Raw genomic sequence first — 18,201 nt, 5'->3', positions numbered from 1 at the left:
ATCGGGCCTTTGTGGCAAGGTCCTTGTGGGGGTGGGAGAGGGGATATCTAGCATAAGGTAGGTAAGGTAAGCTTTGTTGTGTGACATTGGGGGAAGGCTGACTGCTTGGACTTGATATGTGTGATTTGATAACGGTTTACCTTGTCGTGTGGTTGGTCATGTGGAGCAGAGGGGCGGGTTTATGTCGCGTACTTAAACCCGATATCTCATACCATCGGAAATAAATTGTATTGTTTTCCGAAGGCTCGTCACTGTCTAGATGGGTCATCGAAGGCTGGGTAGCAAAAAAGCTTGTTGTTGCTGGTTTGGTGGTTGTGCGGCTCTGCTAATCAGCAAATTCCCGTCATACTCGGCCGATCCCACGGACGGAGGCCTATTGCTCTTTCTGCATTGTTGATTAACCGCTACCATATGATAACTTATGGAAAGAACGGATACACGGCAATAAATCACTTTTCTGCAAAGAAAAAAGACCGTTGTGGCGCAGCCAGATGTTGTTGGCAGTCAAGTTTCGTGGTAAAATGGCACCCTAATGCTTCAATGTAAGGATCTTGTGCTTTGCGTTTGCTCACCCACCCAACTTGGGGACTTTTCGTCACTTGGGCGGTTCGGCCGTCTGTGGTTAGCAGTATCAGCGAGCATGGGAGGTGCTTGCCCAAAACTGAATATGGTTCACTAACCTGTTGGGAACGTGTGTCCTTGGTATGGTGTGAGTGGGGACCACGAACGATGGATACGGATTTGGAGGTGATGATGGGAGGGATTCGTTCCTGGCATGATGATTTCTGTGGTTTAATTCATGGGGGGAAGGAGCGGAATACGGAATACGGGGTTTGGGGGGGTGGGTGAGGTAGATACCTTACCTATGGTATAAGAACTCGTGTCGTTGCTTCCCCCCTGTCGATCTGTTGACGACGCCTTCTTTCTCGTGTTTTTTTCTCTGTGTGGGGAGTTTCAACATCAGGCGAAGAAGTGAATTGCATCATCAAACTTCGACAGGTGTTTGTCTTTCTTTTGGACAGAATACCAACACACAAGACTCCACTTTTGGGTGGTTGGGAGTCATAACCGGTCTCTTTTGGTTTCGATTGTTTGATGCACTTCGGAGGTACTGAGGAAGACTTGAGAAGATGTCATACGGCGAGAAGGAACCCTCCCTCTGGAGCCCGAGGACGTGGACGAGAAGGGCGTGGCTGATCTGTGCGACGGTGATTATCATCATTGTCATTGTTGTGGTGGCAACTGTGGTGGGAGTGAATGCGACGAGGAATAACAACAACAATGGGAGCGACGAGTTGCCGTTCATTGATGCGCATCCGAATTATACCAAGTTGGACTACCAGTTGGTAGAGACATGTGAGTTGTGCTTGGGCTCGGGATTGCCTATTTAGGGCGGGTTACTGACCGAGTAATAGACCTGCCATCAAACTTTTTTGAAAAGTTCACCTATTTCAACAATTACGATCCTTGTAAGTTTTAGCTGCTGAGAGTCTTGTTTGAAGAGCTCTATACTGACAACATCACCAGCCCATGGTTTCGTACACTACGTCTCGCCTGGGGATGCCGATCTCTACAACCTCACCACCGCCAACCAAGACACCATCAACATTCGGGTCGACACTTCTCGTGACAATGCCACCACTGGGAGACACTCCGTCCGTCTGGAATCCAACCGCCAGTACGAATCTGGTCTTTTCATCTTTGACGTCAAGCACACCCCCGTGGGATGCGGTACCTGGCCTGCCCTTTGGCTCACCGATCCTTCGCCTGGCGCCTGGCCGGCCAACGGAGAGATTGACATCATGGAGTCGGTAAACCAGGGCACAGACGGCAATCTTCTTGCGCTTCACACCACAGAAGGCTGCAACGTGAAGCGCGTCCGCAGGGAACTGACCGGCACCATCGGGGCAGAGGACTGCTGGAATGAAACCAACCACAACGAAGGTTGCACAGTCAAAGGCCCCAAGAACACATTTGGGCCCGAGTTCAATGCCGCCGGAGGAGGTGTGGTAGCGTTGGAATGGAGACAGGAGGGGATCAGGAGTTGGATCTGGCCCAGAAGTGACATCCCCACTGACATCAACCTCGACGTTGCTGCTCTTGGACAAGGCAGTCGGGGCGTGACAGCAAAGCCGGACCCCAGCAGCTGGGGACTGCCTTTGGCGGACTTTCCCAACACGAGGTGCGACATGGAGCAGCACTTTAGGAACCAGAGCTTGATTGTCAATATCAATATCTGCGGTGACTTCATCACGGAGGATATCTGGAACGCGAGCGGCTGCGGTAAGTCAAGAAGAAGCTCTCTTTTTCCAAGACAATGAAGCTCACTGGATGAAACCACAGCTCGTGATGGTATGACCTGCACGGATTTCACCGCCCACAACCCGCAGGCTTTTGCGGATGCATTCTGGGAGTTTGGATCGTGGCAGGTGTGGGAGGCTAGGTAATCTGGCGTCGATTTGAAGGAGGAAATGCGGGAGCAGGTTAGGGAGGAGTAATGATGGAAGCAAGGAAATGATAATGTGATACTCATGATGGTTCTGGTATGCTCAGGGACGGGAATTCGGTTAGGTTTATTTACCTAGGATATTTTAGATATTTTTACGTGCCTTGGTGCGAGATCATTTTGGACGGAATGATAGAGGGCAATGCCCCTGAAGACTGTCATGGATAAGGACCCCTTTTCTGCTGGTAACAAAGGCGTAGTCATAAGTGCCGGTCAATTCGTAGTCGACATTCTCCACGCCTCATAATTTGCATATATATGCAGACAAAAATGAAAACCAAGTGGAGTGTTTTCGTCCTCCTCCCTAGATTCCTGCTCGAAGTGACCACAGACATGGTATATCGCTTTTCTTCGACCAACCCCAGCCCAGCCAACCCAACATGTCTATACAGCCTCCCGCGCCCCCTTTTTGCCCCTTTCTAGATCCAAAAACCAGAGGCCACGACAACAGCCTCCCATGAGAAACAAAGCCAAACCGCCAACGCCAATGCCATGAGACATGAACTATTACAAACACAGACCCCCCTCCCCATCCATATAATACAGCCTCCCTCTGCTTTTTTCTTACATTCCTCTTCCATCACACACCTTCCATTATCCACCACAGCCTCTACATACCCAGATAGAACCAATCAGTCCTCATCCTTGGGCATCCTCATCCAAGCATCAATCGCGGCACTGAAAGCCGCAAAACCCGCACACCCAATCGCGGCCGCCTGGGGCCCCCCATTCCTGGCAAGAATCCCCCCCGTCAGACAACCCGCCGCTACACCGTTGGCCAAGTCATTCTTTGCTCTTAACCCTTCAATGCCGCACTCGATGCCGCTGAAGAGGGCGCCTACTTGGCCAAAGTTTTTGGCGGTGGACCAGGACCGGGCGCCCATGTCTTTGAAGCCGTGGGCGAGCTGCTTGCGGAGGGGGAGGGTGGATATGTCGACGGGGGGTTTTATGCCTGGGATTGCGGGCTGGCCGGGGGTGCCGGTTTGTGGGGAGTGGTAGGGGGTGTCGTAGGCCATCTATGATGGGAGAATGGTGGATTAGTGAGAGAATTGGGGAGAGTGGGAGACGGGGGAACGTACGGAGGCCATGAACATGCCGAATACACCGCCAAGGGCAAAACCTGCGCCGCCGGACATGACGGTTTTGGCGTAGCAGGATTCCATGAGATTTTGGAGCTGTGGGAGATGGGGTTAGCTACAAGGTGTGCGGAGAAGAGTACGGTTAGGAGGAGGTGCCTGCCATCTTCACGTTTGGATCACCCTGGGGCATGGGCATTGGTGGTGTCGCTGACGACCCTGATCCTCCCGCCGAGGGGAAACCACCTGTGCCGGGGAACCCGCCCGCACCGCCGCCTGGGAAGTTCATTGATGTGGTTGTGTCTGGGTGGCCGGTTGAGGGAGAGGTGGGATAAAGAGGAAAGAAATCGGTCTCCGAACTCGTCGGTCGTCAGATCGGGCACCGGTAAGGGGGAGCGAGTGTCGTCGGCGTCGTCAAATCGGAGGTGGGTTGGTCTGGCAGGGATCTTGAAGGGTCGTTATCGGCGCAATCGTCAGACCAAAAGTTGCTTATCGGCGAGAAATATTTCTGCAGGCCTCTACCGCTTTCCGGAATTGGATGGGTGAATGCGTATCATTACGCATTGTTACAGGTTTCTTACCTTATCACTTACAAGTCTATCAGGGCATTGTCGCTTGAACAACTAGACAGTTTGATTCAACTCCATTGATTTCTATGTATGTTGTTGATGTGTTGCTATTTCATTAGTATCAATCACAATAAACAATGAACTACGTATTCTGATACCCCCACAATTTAGGTGCCATCCGCTTTCCTCCTCAGAAGATAGCCAGCGCATTAATCGGACTGCTCACCCACATCAGTTTCGACTCTCGCAAACAGCCAATGGTTCTCAAAACCTATAAACTCACCTAGCCAAAGCGCCGGGCAGGTTGATAACCTCGCTCGTCAAAAAGAAACTCCATCGCTTCTGCCTCTTGGCCTCTGCAGCAAGCGCCTCCAGATCGAACAACTCGCCCATCGGACACCCCCAACCAGCGAGCAACACCTCATGCATGGTGAAGTTTGCCCTCGCCGGATAAGCTTCCACACCCGGCATATCACCCGCCACAGCAGAAAAGTTGTCCCAGAGGAACTTCATCATGGGAAGACTCTGTTCCAAACCCGAAGCGCTGATCGAACCAGCACGCTGCAGAGCCAGGATCTCCTCGCGGGTCTTGTTGTTGAAGCCGACAGTCCACCCTTTTCTCATGTAAGCAACTGATACATGATTTAGGTAGGATATTCAATTTCAGTCGGGGGAAACATACCAGACCTCACAATCAAAATATCCCCAAACCTAACCTTCGTCCCCTGCCACTTCAACACAGCCCTCACATCCTCCAGCGAAATCCCACTCGTCTCCCCCACAAACGGATCAAACCTCTTGAACCTCTCCTCCGGATTTCTCCCTTCCAACTGCTTCAGCCTCCAACTGTGAAAATCAACCAACACCCCCCGTCCGACGATCCCCCTTTCCGACCAGACATGTATGCTATTCCTAGTCCCGTTCCCCTCCCCCAAAATATCCCCATCCTCAACCCCGTTGTAAAACTTCCTCTCTTGTATATAAGGGAAATGCCTTAAACTATCCCAGTGACTGCTTACCTGGGAGTTATAATCCCACACCTCGTCGTAGTACGGGCCCGCGGGGTAGATCCTGTGTCCGAAATTCCCGCGGTTGATGAAGGATTCGTTGCCTTGGGCGTTCATCGCCCAGTTGAGACTCACTCTCACGCCTGTCTTGATCTCTGTCTTTGAGGCAGCTGCCACGATGGCTGGGGAGAGGCGGTTGAGGGTGCCGAGTTCGTCGTTGGGGCCATAGAGGCCCCATGCGGAGAGGTAAGGGGCCGGGGGGTTGAGGGGGAGGGAAGAGAAGGGGGGGATGCCGTTGGAGTTTAGTTTTGGTGGTTTGGCGGTGGAAAGGGGGAGGAGGAAAAGGAGGGGGAGGATAAGCATGGTGGTGCGGTGCGGTGTGGTGTCTAAATGAATAGCGGGAGGGGGGGAAGTAAATTTAGTGTAAGTGAGTTGTGAAGGGGTGTGAGTGCATATGAAGAAACGATAGAACACTACAAAGGATAACAAGTAGAATAGCAGAACATATATATACCCGTCAGTACGTATGCAAAACCCACCGAAACACCATCCAGCCTCGCGATGTACTACCCCGAGAGCAGATCGTAAGCGGGGTGAGCCCTTCAAACTCAAAACAACACGGGCTGTCCTCCACGGCCTATACCGAATGTCTACCCTGTGCGACCGGTTGTTTCTTTTCTCATGCATGGCGTAGATGGTCAGATTCATCAGCATGCACCTATCGCCGAATGATTTGTCTTCATAGAACCCATGCCAGGACCTATGGCCTCACGGATGTTCTCCCGCGGATATGCTGACTCAACATCCCACTGCCGGCAACGCCATCATGCACCACGGCTGACAGTCCGATCCATGGTGATAAATACGTGCTCGGTCGTGGCGCTCCTGAGTGCGAGCGTCGCTTTCTCGGCATTTGTAAAATGCCACGATAATGTCGGAAGTTTGTGGTACAGACTATGTGCGGGTTACTTGGTAGAGGTTAGTTTTATTCGTCGAGGTTAGTAACACAAAGCATCCAAGTACCAAGCAAAAGACTGTCGTATGTTGGCATTTGATGACCTGATATGAAGACTCGGTACCGCTCAGTTGAGCCAATGATGGATTCAGTGGGCGGTGGTAGTTGTGTGACTGCTGCAAGAGAAAGCGCGGAGTGCCGCTGTATTAAGCAAGACGACGGAATTATCCATCAAGGGTCCAAAACACAAAGGCAGCTGGACGGATCAAAACATGTTTCGTAACTCAGCAGGAGATGTCATTGTTCGCACCTCGATACGGAGTAACATGAACGGTCGAGGGACCGAGGGGCCGGAAGATGCAAATCAAACATCCCATTCCCAAAATGCTGCAATATCTGGAGGTGTGTATCTTCATCACCCCAGGAACCAACCAGGACGCCGGGACCTAGCTCGTAGCTGAACGTTTCAACGCCCGATCCGTATGCCATTGGGTTCACTATCCGGTATTTCCCTCGTGACCGAAAATGTCAAATCGCTGCCTTTATTTTCCCAAACCCGCTTCCTATTTAAGCGACGAGCTCGATAACACCACCAGCCTCAACAATCTTGCGCTCAGCCTCGGCGCTGACGTACCGGGCACGGACAACGACGGGGATCTCGGGGAGACGGCCTGGGGACAGAGTTAGCTCACGCATTCCTCCTCAAAAAGTACTTCCAGATCACTCACCCTTGCCGAGGAGCTTGGCGTAGCCGTTGGCGAGGAGATCGATGACGGGGGCAGAGTCGGTCTTGGCGCCGCTGACGTACTTGTCGCGGGTCTCAAGGGGGACGAGAGACCAGAGCTTCTCGATGTTGATGGTAGGAGCCCACTCGTGGTTGCGGAGAAGGTGGAAGTCTATCCAAACAGTCAATTTCTAATTCCTTCACTTCAAGCCGTTATCGATCGCGGGGGGAACGTACGTCTCATGCCGACCTTTCCGAAGTAACCGGGATGGTCTGATTCCAGTCGTTAGCATTGTCAAGTCTCGTTGTCGCGGGGCGGCATGGTGGCTTGAAGCGTGAAGCCAGAGTCTCCTCCAGTTTTCCCGCCATCAAACTCCATCCAATCCCCAGGGCGATGGTTTCGTACACTTATCGAGGTTGGTGCGGTGGTGGTGCTTTTCGTCGAGTTAGCCCATGTCCTGTCTCCATCCACACTTCGAGATGATTTCGTCGTACCTGACCACCGGCCATACCACGACCACCCGGGTGCTTTCTGTGCTTGCCCACGCGACTGGAAAATTATTCGTCAATGTGAATTCGTTGCGGTCGGCCGATTGATCGTTACATACCCCTTACCGGCGGACACCTGGAGAGCACACAGTCAGTAATCAATTCAAACAGCATTCCCGGTCGGCGGGGAGAACGTACATGGCCGCGGTGCTTTCTTGTCTTGGAAAACCGGGTAGGCTGCGATAGTCAGCATCTTCTCCTCGTGAGACAGCGATTGCGGTGGGCATACCATGGTGGCTGCTGGTTAGTGACGATGTCCGGAATTCGTCGACGGTGATGCTCTTCGCAAAGAGCTATTTCGGGTCCCGCCGTAGATTTTAGGGCTGGGTATTTTTTTTGGTGGGCACAGGACCTGAGAGCCAGCACCGGATTTTTGCCGGTGCGTGCAGCTGTAAAGTGGGCCCGCCAGTCTGCCCTGAAATCTTGGCGCAAGGGCAAAGGTTAGGTTTTGTGGGGCAGTTGGGACTTCGCTGAGCCGGGTTAGGGTTGCTCTGAGTGAGGTCTTGGCCGAGATCTCGAACTTATCCTGAACATAGTCTGAACCAGAGATACGCTTCACTGGCCAAGGTGTGTCAATTACGACGCTTTGATTCAATATCCCCATATCATGCCATTTGGCTCTAGTAATACATCAGCCTAGAGCTCCAGAAGTTCGCTACATGGGGAAAGAACGGTCCTGCAGAAACCCATGACAACACTCTCCATCCTTGGATACCAATTGGGCCCATTCTCTTCGTCCTCAGATAACCTGTAGCACCAACTCGAGAAAGTCAAAAAACGCTTCGCCTCCTCCATCCACCTTCTCCAATCCCAACCCTAACAAGAGGGTTCTCTTCTCATCTGGATTACGCAGAGCCAAATGGCTTGCGATCTGAGTAGCGTACAGATGGCCCATCGTCTCCCTATCAGAATCACCGCCGCCCAGTAATGTGCTGGGTGTCAGGTGTGCTGAAGGCAGAGTGCTTGAGCCAGGAAGAGCCATATCGATAGACGCTGAAGATGGTGCTGAGAGTGGTACTGACACCTTTTCGAATGTGAGTGACATATTGGAATAAGGGTTTATGTATCATCGGTTGGCTTACCCATTGGGCAAGGCGGCCACCTTGAGACACGGTGAGCATGATCTTGTCTGAGAAGCTGGTTGCTTCCACTTCGGTTGGGACACCGTTGATGATTCCAGTAGCAGTCTTCGAGGGGGCAGGAAAGGGCTCCTGCTGAATGGATGTGCCGTCCATGTTGAAGATACAAAGATCAGTTGTTTACTACCGCCGTTGATGAGCCTTGGACGAAAGCCTTGGTCTTAATGTCTTGTAACTGGCAAACATCTCCAACGTTCTCATTCACTCTATATGGCTGCATGGTGTCGCACACTGTCAGATGCACTGTGATGCCTGGCCCCACTCTTCAATGTGGGGGTGGGTGCTTAGCTCCAGAATTCTGCCGGGCGGACAAGATTTGTCTCGAAATCTCAAAGAAGGATTGGAGATTGTGAGAATTTCCACTGTGGTCTGAACAGATCCAAGTCGCCAAAACACACATTACGGGAGCTGGTTTCCGGGCGACAAAGATGGCCGTCAAGAAATTCGTCCCACGTCAGCGCAAGCGGAAGCATCTTGAGCGCCAACGCGCCGAGGAGAGAGCTACTCTCGATACAGAGCTCGATGCAGATTCCAATGTTGTTGAGATCACCCCGGCGCAGCAGGCTGAGGCCGAGGAGAAGAGAAAACAGTTGCGCGAGTCACTGAAGCCCGACGGTACCAAGGTCACTGGAAAGAAGGCCAAACGTCTAGAGAAGTACATCGAAAGCAAGTTGAAGAAGGATGAGAACCGAGAGCTCCTCAAAAAACTCGAGGCCAACAAGATCGACACCAGTTTATTCAGCAGTGCCAAGTCAATTGGTCAAGTTAAGGAGACCAAGAAGCAAGCCATCCGCCGCGTTCTCAGGGAGAAGGATGCCGGTCTCGGCGTGGATAAGTCAGACTTGACGCTGCTCTACCAGAAGCGCACTGTTAAGAAGGGGGAGGTCCCACAACATCGGCAACCGGAGGAATCCGACGAGCCTGAGGAGGAAGGACCCAGGACGACACAGCAGGGCACCAGCGCCAAGCAAGATCAACCACAGTCCTCTACAACAGCGGCAGCTCCTACCACATCGGCAGTCGGCTCTGGTCTGAAACGGCCACTCGAGGTCGACGACTCTGGCCGCCCAGTGCTTGCAAAGAGACAAAAGAGAGGCGGTGTGAAGTCGAAGTTCTCATTAGCTGCGCCTGTCGTTCACGAAGAACCAGTATCTGATGAATTTGGCGGGTTCAGCTCCGGTGATGAAGAGGAGTCGGGTGAGGAGGATGAGGACGAGTCTGATGCTGGTGGGTCGGAGAAAAGTGAAGAGCAGTCGGATGAGGACATGAGTGATGCTGGCAGTGGAGAGGACGAAGAGGAAGAGGATGACGACGAAGAGAGTTCTGAAGAGGGGTCCGGCTCGGAGGACGAGGAAGACGAGGAGTCTATGAAAGAGCGGCGGAAAGAAAGATCATCTGCTTTCAAGGCTTGGGCACACCAGCAACGAAACGAAGCTCTGGGATACACACCAACAACTTCCACTATACTCGAAATGCCCAGACCAGAAAACTTCCAGCCCCGCCCATTAGAGCAAGAGCCACTACCGATTGAGTTGCAGCCAACAACCAATGTCACCAGAAAGTCGCATGCCGTCACCGTCACAAGGAACCCTGAGATTGAGGAGGCTCGTTTCAAGCTTCCTGTCGTGGCTGAGGAACAGAAGATTATGGAGGCCATTCACAACAACGACGTAGTCGTCATCTGTGGTGCCACTGGCTCGGGAAAGACAACACAACTGCCGCAGTTTTTGTTTGAGGCTGGCTACGGTGACCAGAAGGGTCCTACTCCTGGCATGATTGGCGTCACCCAGCCGAGACGTGTGGCTGCTGTCAGTATGTCGAAACGGGTTGGTCAGGAGATGGGAGACTTTTCCAAGGTTGTCGCCTACCAGATTCGGTTCGAGGGCACCGTCGATCCCAACACAGCCATCAAGTTCATGACTGATGGTGTTCTCCTCCGAGAGGCGGCCCAGGATTTTGCACTTCGCAAGTACTCTGCCATTATCATCGATGAAGCCCACGAGAGAAGTGTCAACACCGATATCCTCATCGCAATACTCAGCCGAGTGGTCAAGCTGAGAGCTGAGCTGGCCAAGGAAGACCCCACAACAAAGCCTTTGAAGCTGATCATCATGTCTGCCACTTTACGTGTTGAAGAATTTACACAAAATACCGCGCTCTTTGAGACTCCGCCACGAGTTATCGATGTGGAGGGCCGTCAACACGAGGTCACCATCCACTTCGCCAAGAAGACACGACACGACTATGTCGAGGACGCCTTTCGCAAAATCAGCAGAGGTCATCGAAAGCTGCCACCAGGTGGCATGCTTGTGTTTCTCACTGGCCAAGGCGAGATCACCCAACTCAGCAAGCGTCTCAAGACTGCTTTTGGCGGTGGCATGAACACTGCATCTGGGCCCAAGGTCAAGATTTCAGCCAAGGAAGCTCCTATCGAGGCTGAGGATATCGACTTTGGTGATATCGATGACAGAGCGGTTCACGATATGGATGAAGATGAGATTTCCGACGAGGAAGAAGAGGAGAAGGAATTCGACATTGAGGATGAGGAGTCCGGAACAGGACCAAGAAAGATGCATATCTTGCCCTTGTACTCGATGCTTCCGACAAAAGAGCAGATGAAGGTCTTCGAGCCACCCCCGGACGGCTCGCGATTGGTCATCTTGTCGACAAACGTTGCAGAGACCAGTTTGACTATTCCTGGTATTCGGTATGTCTTCGACTGTGGCAGATCCAAGGAGCGCCGGTATGACCCTGTGAGCAACGTCCAGAGCTTCCAGATCGATTGGATCAGCAAGGCAAGTGCGCAACAACGTGCCGGTCGTGCCGGTCGTACTGGCCCTGGCCATTGCTGGAGGCTGTACTCGTCTGCGATTTACGAAAGGGACTTCCCTCTCTTTGCCGACCCAGAGCTGCTCCGCATGCCCATCGAGGGCGTCGTTCTACAACTGAAGGCCATGAACTTGCAACACGTCGTCAACTTTCCATTCCCGACACCCCCAGAGCGAGAAAGCCTGGTCAAGGCTGAGAAGCTTTTGACCTACCTTTCAGCCATCACACCTGAGGGGCAGATCACGCCAACAGGCTCGACCATGTCCATTTTCCCCTTGTCACCTCGCTTCTCACGCATCCTGTTGGTTGGACATCTTCACGGCTGCCTGCCATATACCATTGCTCTGGTTGCCGCCCTGTCTGCTGGTGAGATTTTCATCAACGAACACCAAGCCATTCCAGCATTAGAGGAGAGCACCGAAGACTTCCGTACCAATGAAGAGGCGATCGCCGAGGAAAAGCGAGCGAGAGTTCGTCAAGCATATAATGCTGTCCACAAGAACTTTTGCTACCTCGACGACAAGAGTGACGCCATCAAGCTGCTCCAGGTTGTAGGAGAGTTTGCCCATGAGCCCACAGAAGCCTGGTGCGAAAGCCACTTTGTGCGGTTCAAGATCCTAAAGGAAATTCGGCAGCTGCAATTCCAGATCGCGGATCTCCTGAGGACCAACATTCCACAACACGCCAATTTCAAGCTTGAGGAGAAACTGGACCCTCCTTCTGCTACACAGGTCCAAGCTCTCAAGCAGATGATTGCCGCAGGCTTCATTGATCAAGTCGCCATCAGGGCTGACAAGGCTCCCAACCCGCCTGAGACGTACAGGAAACCACGTCGTGCGATCGATGTTCCATACATCCCTCTCATCCCGCTTGAGGGTGATCAAAAGGTTGAGGATCCTCTTGACAGGCTGGTATACATACATCCAACTTCTCCTCTTGCTCATCTCAGCATTGCCGAATGCCCCGAGTACATCTGCTATGCCTACCTCCAGAAGGCTGGCAACACAGGCGCAGACGGTGAGAAGAAGGTCAAGACGAGGATGCATGCTTTGACAGACTTGACAGCAGGCCAGATCGCTTCTCTAGCCAAGGGTACGCCACTTCTCACGTATGGCAAGCCCATCAAAGAGGTCAAGGGCTCTGAAAGTGCCGATGGCAAGACGAAGGAGGTCTGGGTGATCCCATATCTTCGGTCTGAGGGCGGCGCTGGAGGGCTGGGATGGCCATTGCCAGCAAGAAGAGTGACACAGCGCAAGGTTCCTGGGAAGGGTTGGATTGTTGAGTAATAATGACTTATGATACACTTATATAGCGATAGGATAACTCTTAATTTGAGATGGTATTTGTTGTCATCCGCGGTCCCCCGCTGGAAGTCGTGTTGGAGGTAAGTTTTGATTCCTTTCTTCTCTCGTTTTTGGCTGGCTGGCTGGCGGCAAGGAGTTCACTTGTGCTGTTGGTTATGCTATTGCTCTATGATGCATTTCTCGAAAGAGGCTGTTTATGAAATCTTTTGATGATTACACTTAACACCATACATTGTTCTATTTCTGAGGCAACTCAAACCCTTTATTCTTTCTTCATCAGTGGCGTTGGGCAGGTTGGCTAACTGGGCGATAGTTGATATGGAGTTTGCAATGTTTGGGCTGTTTATTAAAGTAAGTATCCATACTACAATCTTCCTTCATCCCGTCTGCCATGATGTGCTTCTCTCACGAGGCTGTTTATGAAATCTTTTTAATGATTACATTTATCACCTATACATTGTTCTATTTCTGATTACTCCATCAACTCCCAACTCATCTGCTTCTGCCTAACCTGGAACACATTGGCTAACCTGGAGTAGTCTGAGGAGCTACCTACGAGTTGAACGTCTCTCGTGTTTCAGCCACGAGTTCATTTGCTGGTTCTTTGGTACGTAACAATCCTTCTTCGATTCTTCACACTGTCACCATGATGCATTTCTCTTACGAGGCTGTTTATGAGATCTTTTTTGATGATTTACATACACCTATACATTGTTCTATTTCTGATCGGACACACTCGAAACACTTTTCTCTTTTCATGCGCTTCACTGCACAGTGACTAACCTGTCAACAGTAACACAGCCCGTCTCTTGACCATGACCACTGAGGTCCACCACCTTCTCGTTCGCCATAGTATGTCACACTCCCCGACACACATTCTTTTTTATTGGTCCACATGATGCATATTCTCTCACGAGGCTGTTTATGAGTAATTCACCATGATTACATTCATCACCTATACATTGTTCTATTTCTGATCATGACACTATTTACTTCCTCCTTTTCTACTCTGATTCGAGTCTGGGCCAAGCTAACACGATTCGAGGAACTGCTCATTCGGCCAAATCATCAACTCAACGATAATCAACTGGGGTATATCCTTAACAATGGTACGTTTCTTTCATCTTCTGCTGCCCCCATCTCCACTATGATGAATTACTCAAAAGAGGCTGTTTATGAGTTATGTCTTACCATGATTATAACCACATCACCTACATTGTTCTATTCCTGACACCCCATCTTCCCCTTGCATTCACCTCATTTCATCACTCTGGTCTGTCTGTGTTACTAACACTTGCCCAGTATCTCGTCAGATAGACATCGTGTATTCCACACGGTCAACTCAATAGCTCCCCCCCCAGCAAAGGTACGTTCCCACCCCCCAGCGGTTTTAACTTTGGTCAAATGATGAATTCTCGCAAGAGAGGCTGTTTATGAGTTATATCTACCATGATTATAACCAATCACCTACATTGTTCTTTTTCTGAATGACCACTCCGCATATTTCCAGCTGTTACTCTGTTTCAAATATCGCAACTTTTGGATAATGGTGCTAACTGCCTAGCGTCTGAATACAATATGGGTATCATTGCGAGGGAAAATAACTAGATTATATGAGTATCATTTTTTTCAACAGTATTGTTCTTTGCCTATATTTTGTGGTTCTTGTGTCTGTTGTTTTACGATGCTGGTCTCTGCTCTACCCGATAGTTAGAAGGGGAAAGATGTGGACTGTTATCTAAAAGATTAGCCCGAGAAGTGTCGACATGTTGCTTTACTTCGCAGTCTAAAGTTTCTCAAAATAGCAAAAGGTCCTGGCACCGGACCTGGCCAGTCAGGAAAGAATAGAATGTTCCGCCTCGGAAGGTGTAAGTGATCTTCGTCGTCTCCAAAGTGCTCAGTTTTTGTCTTCCTCCAACCTCTCTTCTCCAGCCCCATCTTGGTTTTCTTGATTCCCCCAAACTGGGCCGTGAAGGAGGTACCTATCCAACAAACCTGCAAGCCGTGCGCGGCAATATCAACTTTATATTCGCCTGACAATCAAGACAAAAAGAACCAAGTCCGTCAAGTGGGAGGAGTCTCAAAATCCCCTCCCCCCTCCCACACATACCCACCCACCCACACACACACACACACACACACACACACACATACACACACACACACACAAAAACAAAATCACCTCCACATCAGCACCATCAAGTCCACCATCATTACACACCTCCCTCGTCTCCCTTGCCAGACATTTTAGACAAAAAAGTAGACACTGCAACAAGATACCAAAACCTTGTATAATAGTCAGTACGCCTTCAAAGATAATTGAACAAGTATCAAACATATAATAACAGCCCTTTAAGATAGTTAACAGGTCTTAGACTGATCAAGAGGTGTGTGTGTAGAAAAACAGAAATCCACAAGAGTTGCCACATAACGCAAAGACCTTGGAAAGAAAATCAACACGCCTCCAAAAATGGTCAACATGCATTATTAATTCGCTTCTATTCCCAATTTGATTCTCCGCTACATACACCCCCTCTTCTACGAAAAAATCCCACTCTCTTCCCCTCCTCCCCCTTCCATAAACCCAACCGCCATGAAAGCCTCCCTCCGCACCCTCAACTCCTCCCACCTCCTCTCCCTCTCCTTTTTCTCTCCCCTCACCTCCTCCCTCGTCCAAACCTGCGCCTTCCCCTTCTCCTTCGTTTTCGCTCCAAATCACAATCCTTTTCGCTCGACTCCCAATCAACCGGTGATGCCACATCCACCGTAAAACAGGCAGCTCCTCCGCGTCCGCATCAGGGTACTCGTCCTTTACATCACGCACGGGCGGCCTCGCAAACACTTTATCCGCCATATCGTCCAGAGGGCTTCCAGATAACTGCAGCAATTTTTCCCTGTCTCTCTCATCTTGTGACCTCTCAAACCAATCACGTGCATACCATCGATTGTCGTGTTCATAATTTGCCCAGTCCTTGTAGTCCGGGTTAGGGGGGAGTAAAAAGCGGTCAAGATGCCTTCCCAACTCTTCCACCAACCTGAAGTTCCAGAACCGGGCTCTTTTGACGCCCCTCTTGTCGCCCTCGGCCGCCAAACCTTCAAAGTGCCAGGTGTTGATGCAATCGTAAGCATACATGTCTTTCTGCATCCTTCCCACTGTGGGCTCGCCCTCTCGGCCCGTGAATTCAATACAAAGAAACGCATCAGAGAGTACGTAGGCCGTGAATTGGTTACGCCGAGCGTAACTGGCATCGTCCGTCATCGGCCACGTCGTCAGCCTTTTCATCCTGTTGTCCATGAGCATAGTAAAAAAGTACTTGATGGCTAATAGCTTCGAAACCTGGAGGCCACTTGCACCAATTGGGCGCGAATCCATGTTCAGGAGGCCCACCAGGTCCTTAGTGACTAGGTTCAGTGGGCCCCTCGCCCATAGAAGATAGATACACACTCGTGCCGCTCTTCGAGCTTGTCTCAAGAATCTGTACCCAGTGTTGTTGTCCGGTTTAGGGTCGTCGAAATACCAATAGGGATGGCCCAAGCGCATCCATTCTGTTGCGAGCAAGATTCCAACCGGGATCGAAAGGACTGAAGATTTTGCCAGGAGGCCGAAGAGACCCGCCTGAAAGATCAAGGTAACCTTCTTCCCAAGGGTAGGCAAGTCTCACTTCACGGTCATCCCGCACCGCCCTGAAAACATGGGCCAGTCTTCCTGGACTGGAGGTTACAGAACCGGAGCCCTCCCTAAAATCGGCGTTTTCCTCGGAAGCGGCATCTTCCTCGTGACCTGAGCACTCCCCGTGGCCTGAGTCCTTCTCAGGGTCAGCTTCCTCCTCAGAGCTACATCCTTTTTCGAATCGGTATCCTCCCCAGAGCTGGCGTCCTTCTCAAAAGCAAGGGTCCTTATCAGAAATAGGATCCTTCGCGGAACTGGAGCCCGAAAAGAGAGGTGGGTGGTCACCATCCTCGGGGGTGTGGGGTGGTTCATTTTTCTGGTTCGCTGACTGCGTCTGGTTATTGGGCTGACTGACCTGAGAGCTTGCCCCAGGCAGTGAGCTTATATTGGGAACTTGAAGATTTCCCTGGAAATCCTGATTGCTGGCCGCGAATTGTTGATGGCTGGTTTTTGGGGGGGGGGAGGATTCTGAGCAGAGTCTGAATTGTGCCCTGAATCAGTGCCACTCCCATCCCTCAAGTGTTCAACACTTTCACCTGGCTTCTCGTCTCGAGAGCCCTTTGAGGAAGGCGAATTCCCATTACTCTATGACGGGGTAACAGCAGCTTTGCTGCTCTTCCTCCTCTTGAGCTTCCCCGGACCGCCCGGGATTTTGGGGCTTTTGGTCTCCTTGCCCGTGGCTTTTGATGTGAGAGGACTGTCGGCCACTTTGGTGTTGATTGTCGGGAGCTTGACTGGTAATGGCTTGGCAGCCGCAGCCGCAGAGAGGTTAACTTTGGCTCTGCCGGTGGAGGAGAGGTGAAATTCGCCCGGCCGTCCGGTGATGGGGTTCTCATCCATGTACTGATCGCCGTATTGCTCATGAAGATAGAGAGCTTCTTCAAAGTCGCGGGTTGTGGGGAGACCGATGTCGCTCTGTTGTCTTGAACCTTGAGATTGTTGCTGAGCAGAGGCCGTGATAGCTTTGACAGAATTGGAGCCTGCCGTGGTAGTGGAGGGTTGGTTGTAGACACGGCCAGTTGCAGGAGACCAGGCTTGGACGGAAGCTGAAGACGGAAGAATATTGCTGAGGAAGTTGGAGATGGTTGCCTGTACATCGCAATCACAATGATTAGCATCGTGTCGAGGCCCAGCAGGCAGCCAAAAGGAGATCAGCAAACTTACGAGTCGAGCGCTCATAATGTCAGCAAAGCTGGGAGCCATGTGAATATGCTCTCCTACAATATAGTATACCGAATGGACAGCGATCTCATCCTCCTCGCCCTCTCTTCTCTTGCGGCGTGTCTGTTTGTTGATTACCCAGACGCCAGTTCCCGCGCCGGGGCCTGTCTCGGCTGGCTCCTGGGCAACGATGAACTCGAGGCCAGACATGGTGCGCAAGCGGCCCTCAAAAGCCTCTCGGGTCGCCAGGAATTGCATCATGTTGGGATTGTTGAGACCCTGCTGGAAGAGAACCTCATTGTTGGAGGTCTTGTCGTAAAAGGGCGAGGTAGCGAAGTAGTAGAGCACACTGTTGTTGTGGATGCCCCCCTCGAACTCGACTGGGCCGGTGAAGCGGATCTCATCCAGAGGATCGCTCCTGGAGGAGGTGGTTGCCATTGTGCACTGCCGCTTAGAATTTTGCTTGTGATGATAGAAGGTAAGCTACTCGTCCAAGTAGGAGAAGAAGGGGGAGAATGTTGTCGGTCAAGGGAGGTTGGTCGAGAAGATGGTTGTAAAGTTTCGAGTTTCAATCAGCAGAAGAAGAGAGCTCCAGAAAGTGAACAGCGGCGGGCAGCTCCCCTGCAGTCCCGATGCCCTGCAGACCCCTGCCACCTTCCAGAACGTTGGGTAAGTGGGGCAGCCTGCAAGCCCCCAGGATGCACATTCTTGG

The 18,201-nt window shown here is 51.4% G+C and overlaps 8 protein-coding genes across 8 annotated transcripts, besides 1 other annotated feature; 2 read left to right on the top strand and 6 right to left on the bottom strand.

Annotated features, from left to right (window-relative positions):
- Window positions 1–70: 70 nt before the first annotated feature.
- QC762_211720 (uncharacterized protein) lies at window positions 71–2,746 on the top strand. Its single transcript, XM_062888069.1, has 4 exons — window positions 71–1,356; window positions 1,416–1,469; window positions 1,528–2,283; window positions 2,344–2,746. The coding sequence occupies exons 1-4, from the start codon at window positions 1,131–1,133 to the stop codon at window positions 2,445–2,447; spliced, it is 1,140 nt and encodes a 379-aa protein (XP_062746268.1). The 5' UTR covers window positions 71–1,130; the 3' UTR covers window positions 2,448–2,746.
- Window positions 2,747–3,138: 392 nt separating this feature from the next.
- On the bottom strand, window positions 3,139–3,871 carry TIM22 (Mitochondrial import inner membrane translocase subunit tim22; the record flags this gene model as incomplete). Its single annotated transcript, XM_062888068.1, has 3 exons — window positions 3,139–3,522; window positions 3,586–3,681; window positions 3,746–3,871. The coding sequence occupies 3 exons, from the start codon at window positions 3,869–3,871 to the stop codon at window positions 3,139–3,141; spliced, it is 606 nt and encodes a 201-aa protein (XP_062746267.1).
- Window positions 3,872–4,201: 330 nt separating this feature from the next.
- On the bottom strand, window positions 4,202–5,872 carry QC762_211700 (uncharacterized protein; the record flags this gene model as incomplete). Its single annotated transcript, XM_062888067.1, has 3 exons — window positions 4,202–4,369; window positions 4,435–4,765; window positions 4,834–5,872. 3 exons carry the CDS (start codon window positions 5,870–5,872, stop codon window positions 4,342–4,344), a joined length of 1,398 nt encoding a protein of 465 aa, XP_062746266.1. The 3' UTR covers window positions 4,202–4,341.
- Window positions 5,873–6,344: 472 nt separating this feature from the next.
- QC762_0044360 (uncharacterized protein) lies at window positions 6,345–6,602 on the bottom strand (the record flags this gene model as incomplete). The annotated part of the gene is made up of 2 exons (XM_062883405.1): window positions 6,345–6,369; window positions 6,424–6,602. 2 exons carry the CDS (start codon window positions 6,600–6,602, stop codon window positions 6,345–6,347), a joined length of 204 nt encoding a protein of 67 aa, XP_062746265.1.
- A 78-nt stretch (window positions 6,603–6,680) lies between these two features.
- Window positions 6,681–7,618, bottom strand: RPL28 (60S ribosomal protein L28; the record flags this gene model as incomplete). The annotated part of the gene is made up of 3 exons (XM_062888066.1): window positions 6,681–6,784; window positions 6,842–7,009; window positions 7,525–7,618. 3 exons carry the CDS (start codon window positions 7,616–7,618, stop codon window positions 6,681–6,683), a joined length of 366 nt encoding a protein of 121 aa, XP_062746264.1.
- Window positions 7,619–7,866: 248 nt separating this feature from the next.
- Window positions 7,867–7,920: a sequence feature (Short protein (QC762_0044340, KAK4657290.1) was converted to a misc_feature.).
- Window positions 7,921–8,125: 205 nt separating this feature from the next.
- On the bottom strand, window positions 8,126–8,716 carry QC762_211680 (uncharacterized protein; the record flags this gene model as incomplete). The annotated part of the gene is made up of 2 exons (XM_062888065.1): window positions 8,469–8,716; window positions 8,126–8,410 (listed from the first exon to the last, which is right to left on the bottom strand). The coding sequence occupies exons 1-2, from the start codon at window positions 8,619–8,621 to the stop codon at window positions 8,126–8,128; spliced, it is 438 nt and encodes a 145-aa protein (XP_062746263.1). The 5' UTR covers window positions 8,622–8,716.
- Window positions 8,717–8,953: 237 nt separating this feature from the next.
- On the top strand, window positions 8,954–12,640 carry ECM16 (putative ATP-dependent RNA helicase DHR1; the record flags this gene model as incomplete). Its single annotated transcript, XM_062888064.1, has 1 exon — window positions 8,954–12,640. The coding sequence occupies one exon, from the start codon at window positions 8,954–8,956 to the stop codon at window positions 12,638–12,640; it is 3,687 nt and encodes a 1,228-aa protein (XP_062746262.1).
- A 2,684-nt stretch (window positions 12,641–15,324) lies between these two features.
- On the bottom strand, window positions 15,325–17,927 carry MED6 (Mediator of RNA polymerase II transcription subunit 6; the record flags this gene model as incomplete). Its single annotated transcript, XM_062888063.1, has 2 exons — window positions 15,325–17,417; window positions 17,493–17,927. 2 exons carry the CDS (start codon window positions 17,925–17,927, stop codon window positions 16,914–16,916), a joined length of 939 nt encoding a protein of 312 aa, XP_062746261.1. The 3' UTR covers window positions 15,325–16,913.
- Window positions 17,928–18,201: the final 274 nt, after the last annotated feature.

The sequence above is a fragment of the Podospora pseudocomata genome (assembly GCF_035222375.1).
Source record: "Podospora pseudocomata strain CBS 415.72m chromosome 2 map unlocalized CBS415.72m_2.2, whole genome shotgun sequence".
Taxonomy (NCBI): domain Eukaryota; kingdom Fungi; phylum Ascomycota; class Sordariomycetes; order Sordariales; family Podosporaceae; genus Podospora; species Podospora pseudocomata.
Note: the sequence above shows the minus strand (reverse complement) of the source record. Positions and strands in the feature narration are given on the sequence as shown.

Bases quoted from the DNA above. Each gene is read 5' to 3' on its own strand.
- QC762_211720 (XM_062888069.1), top strand. From the start codon at position 1,131: ATGTCATACGGCGAGAAGGAACCCTCCCTCTGGAGCCCGAGGACGTGG. The intron at 1,357-1,415 runs GTGAGTTGTGCT...ACCGAGTAATAG, and splicing joins CTACCAGTTGGTAGAGACAT to ACCTGCCATCAAACTTTTTT. The intron at 2,284-2,343 runs GTAAGTCAAGAA...ATGAAACCACAG, and splicing joins CTGGAACGCGAGCGGCTGCG to CTCGTGATGGTATGACCTGC.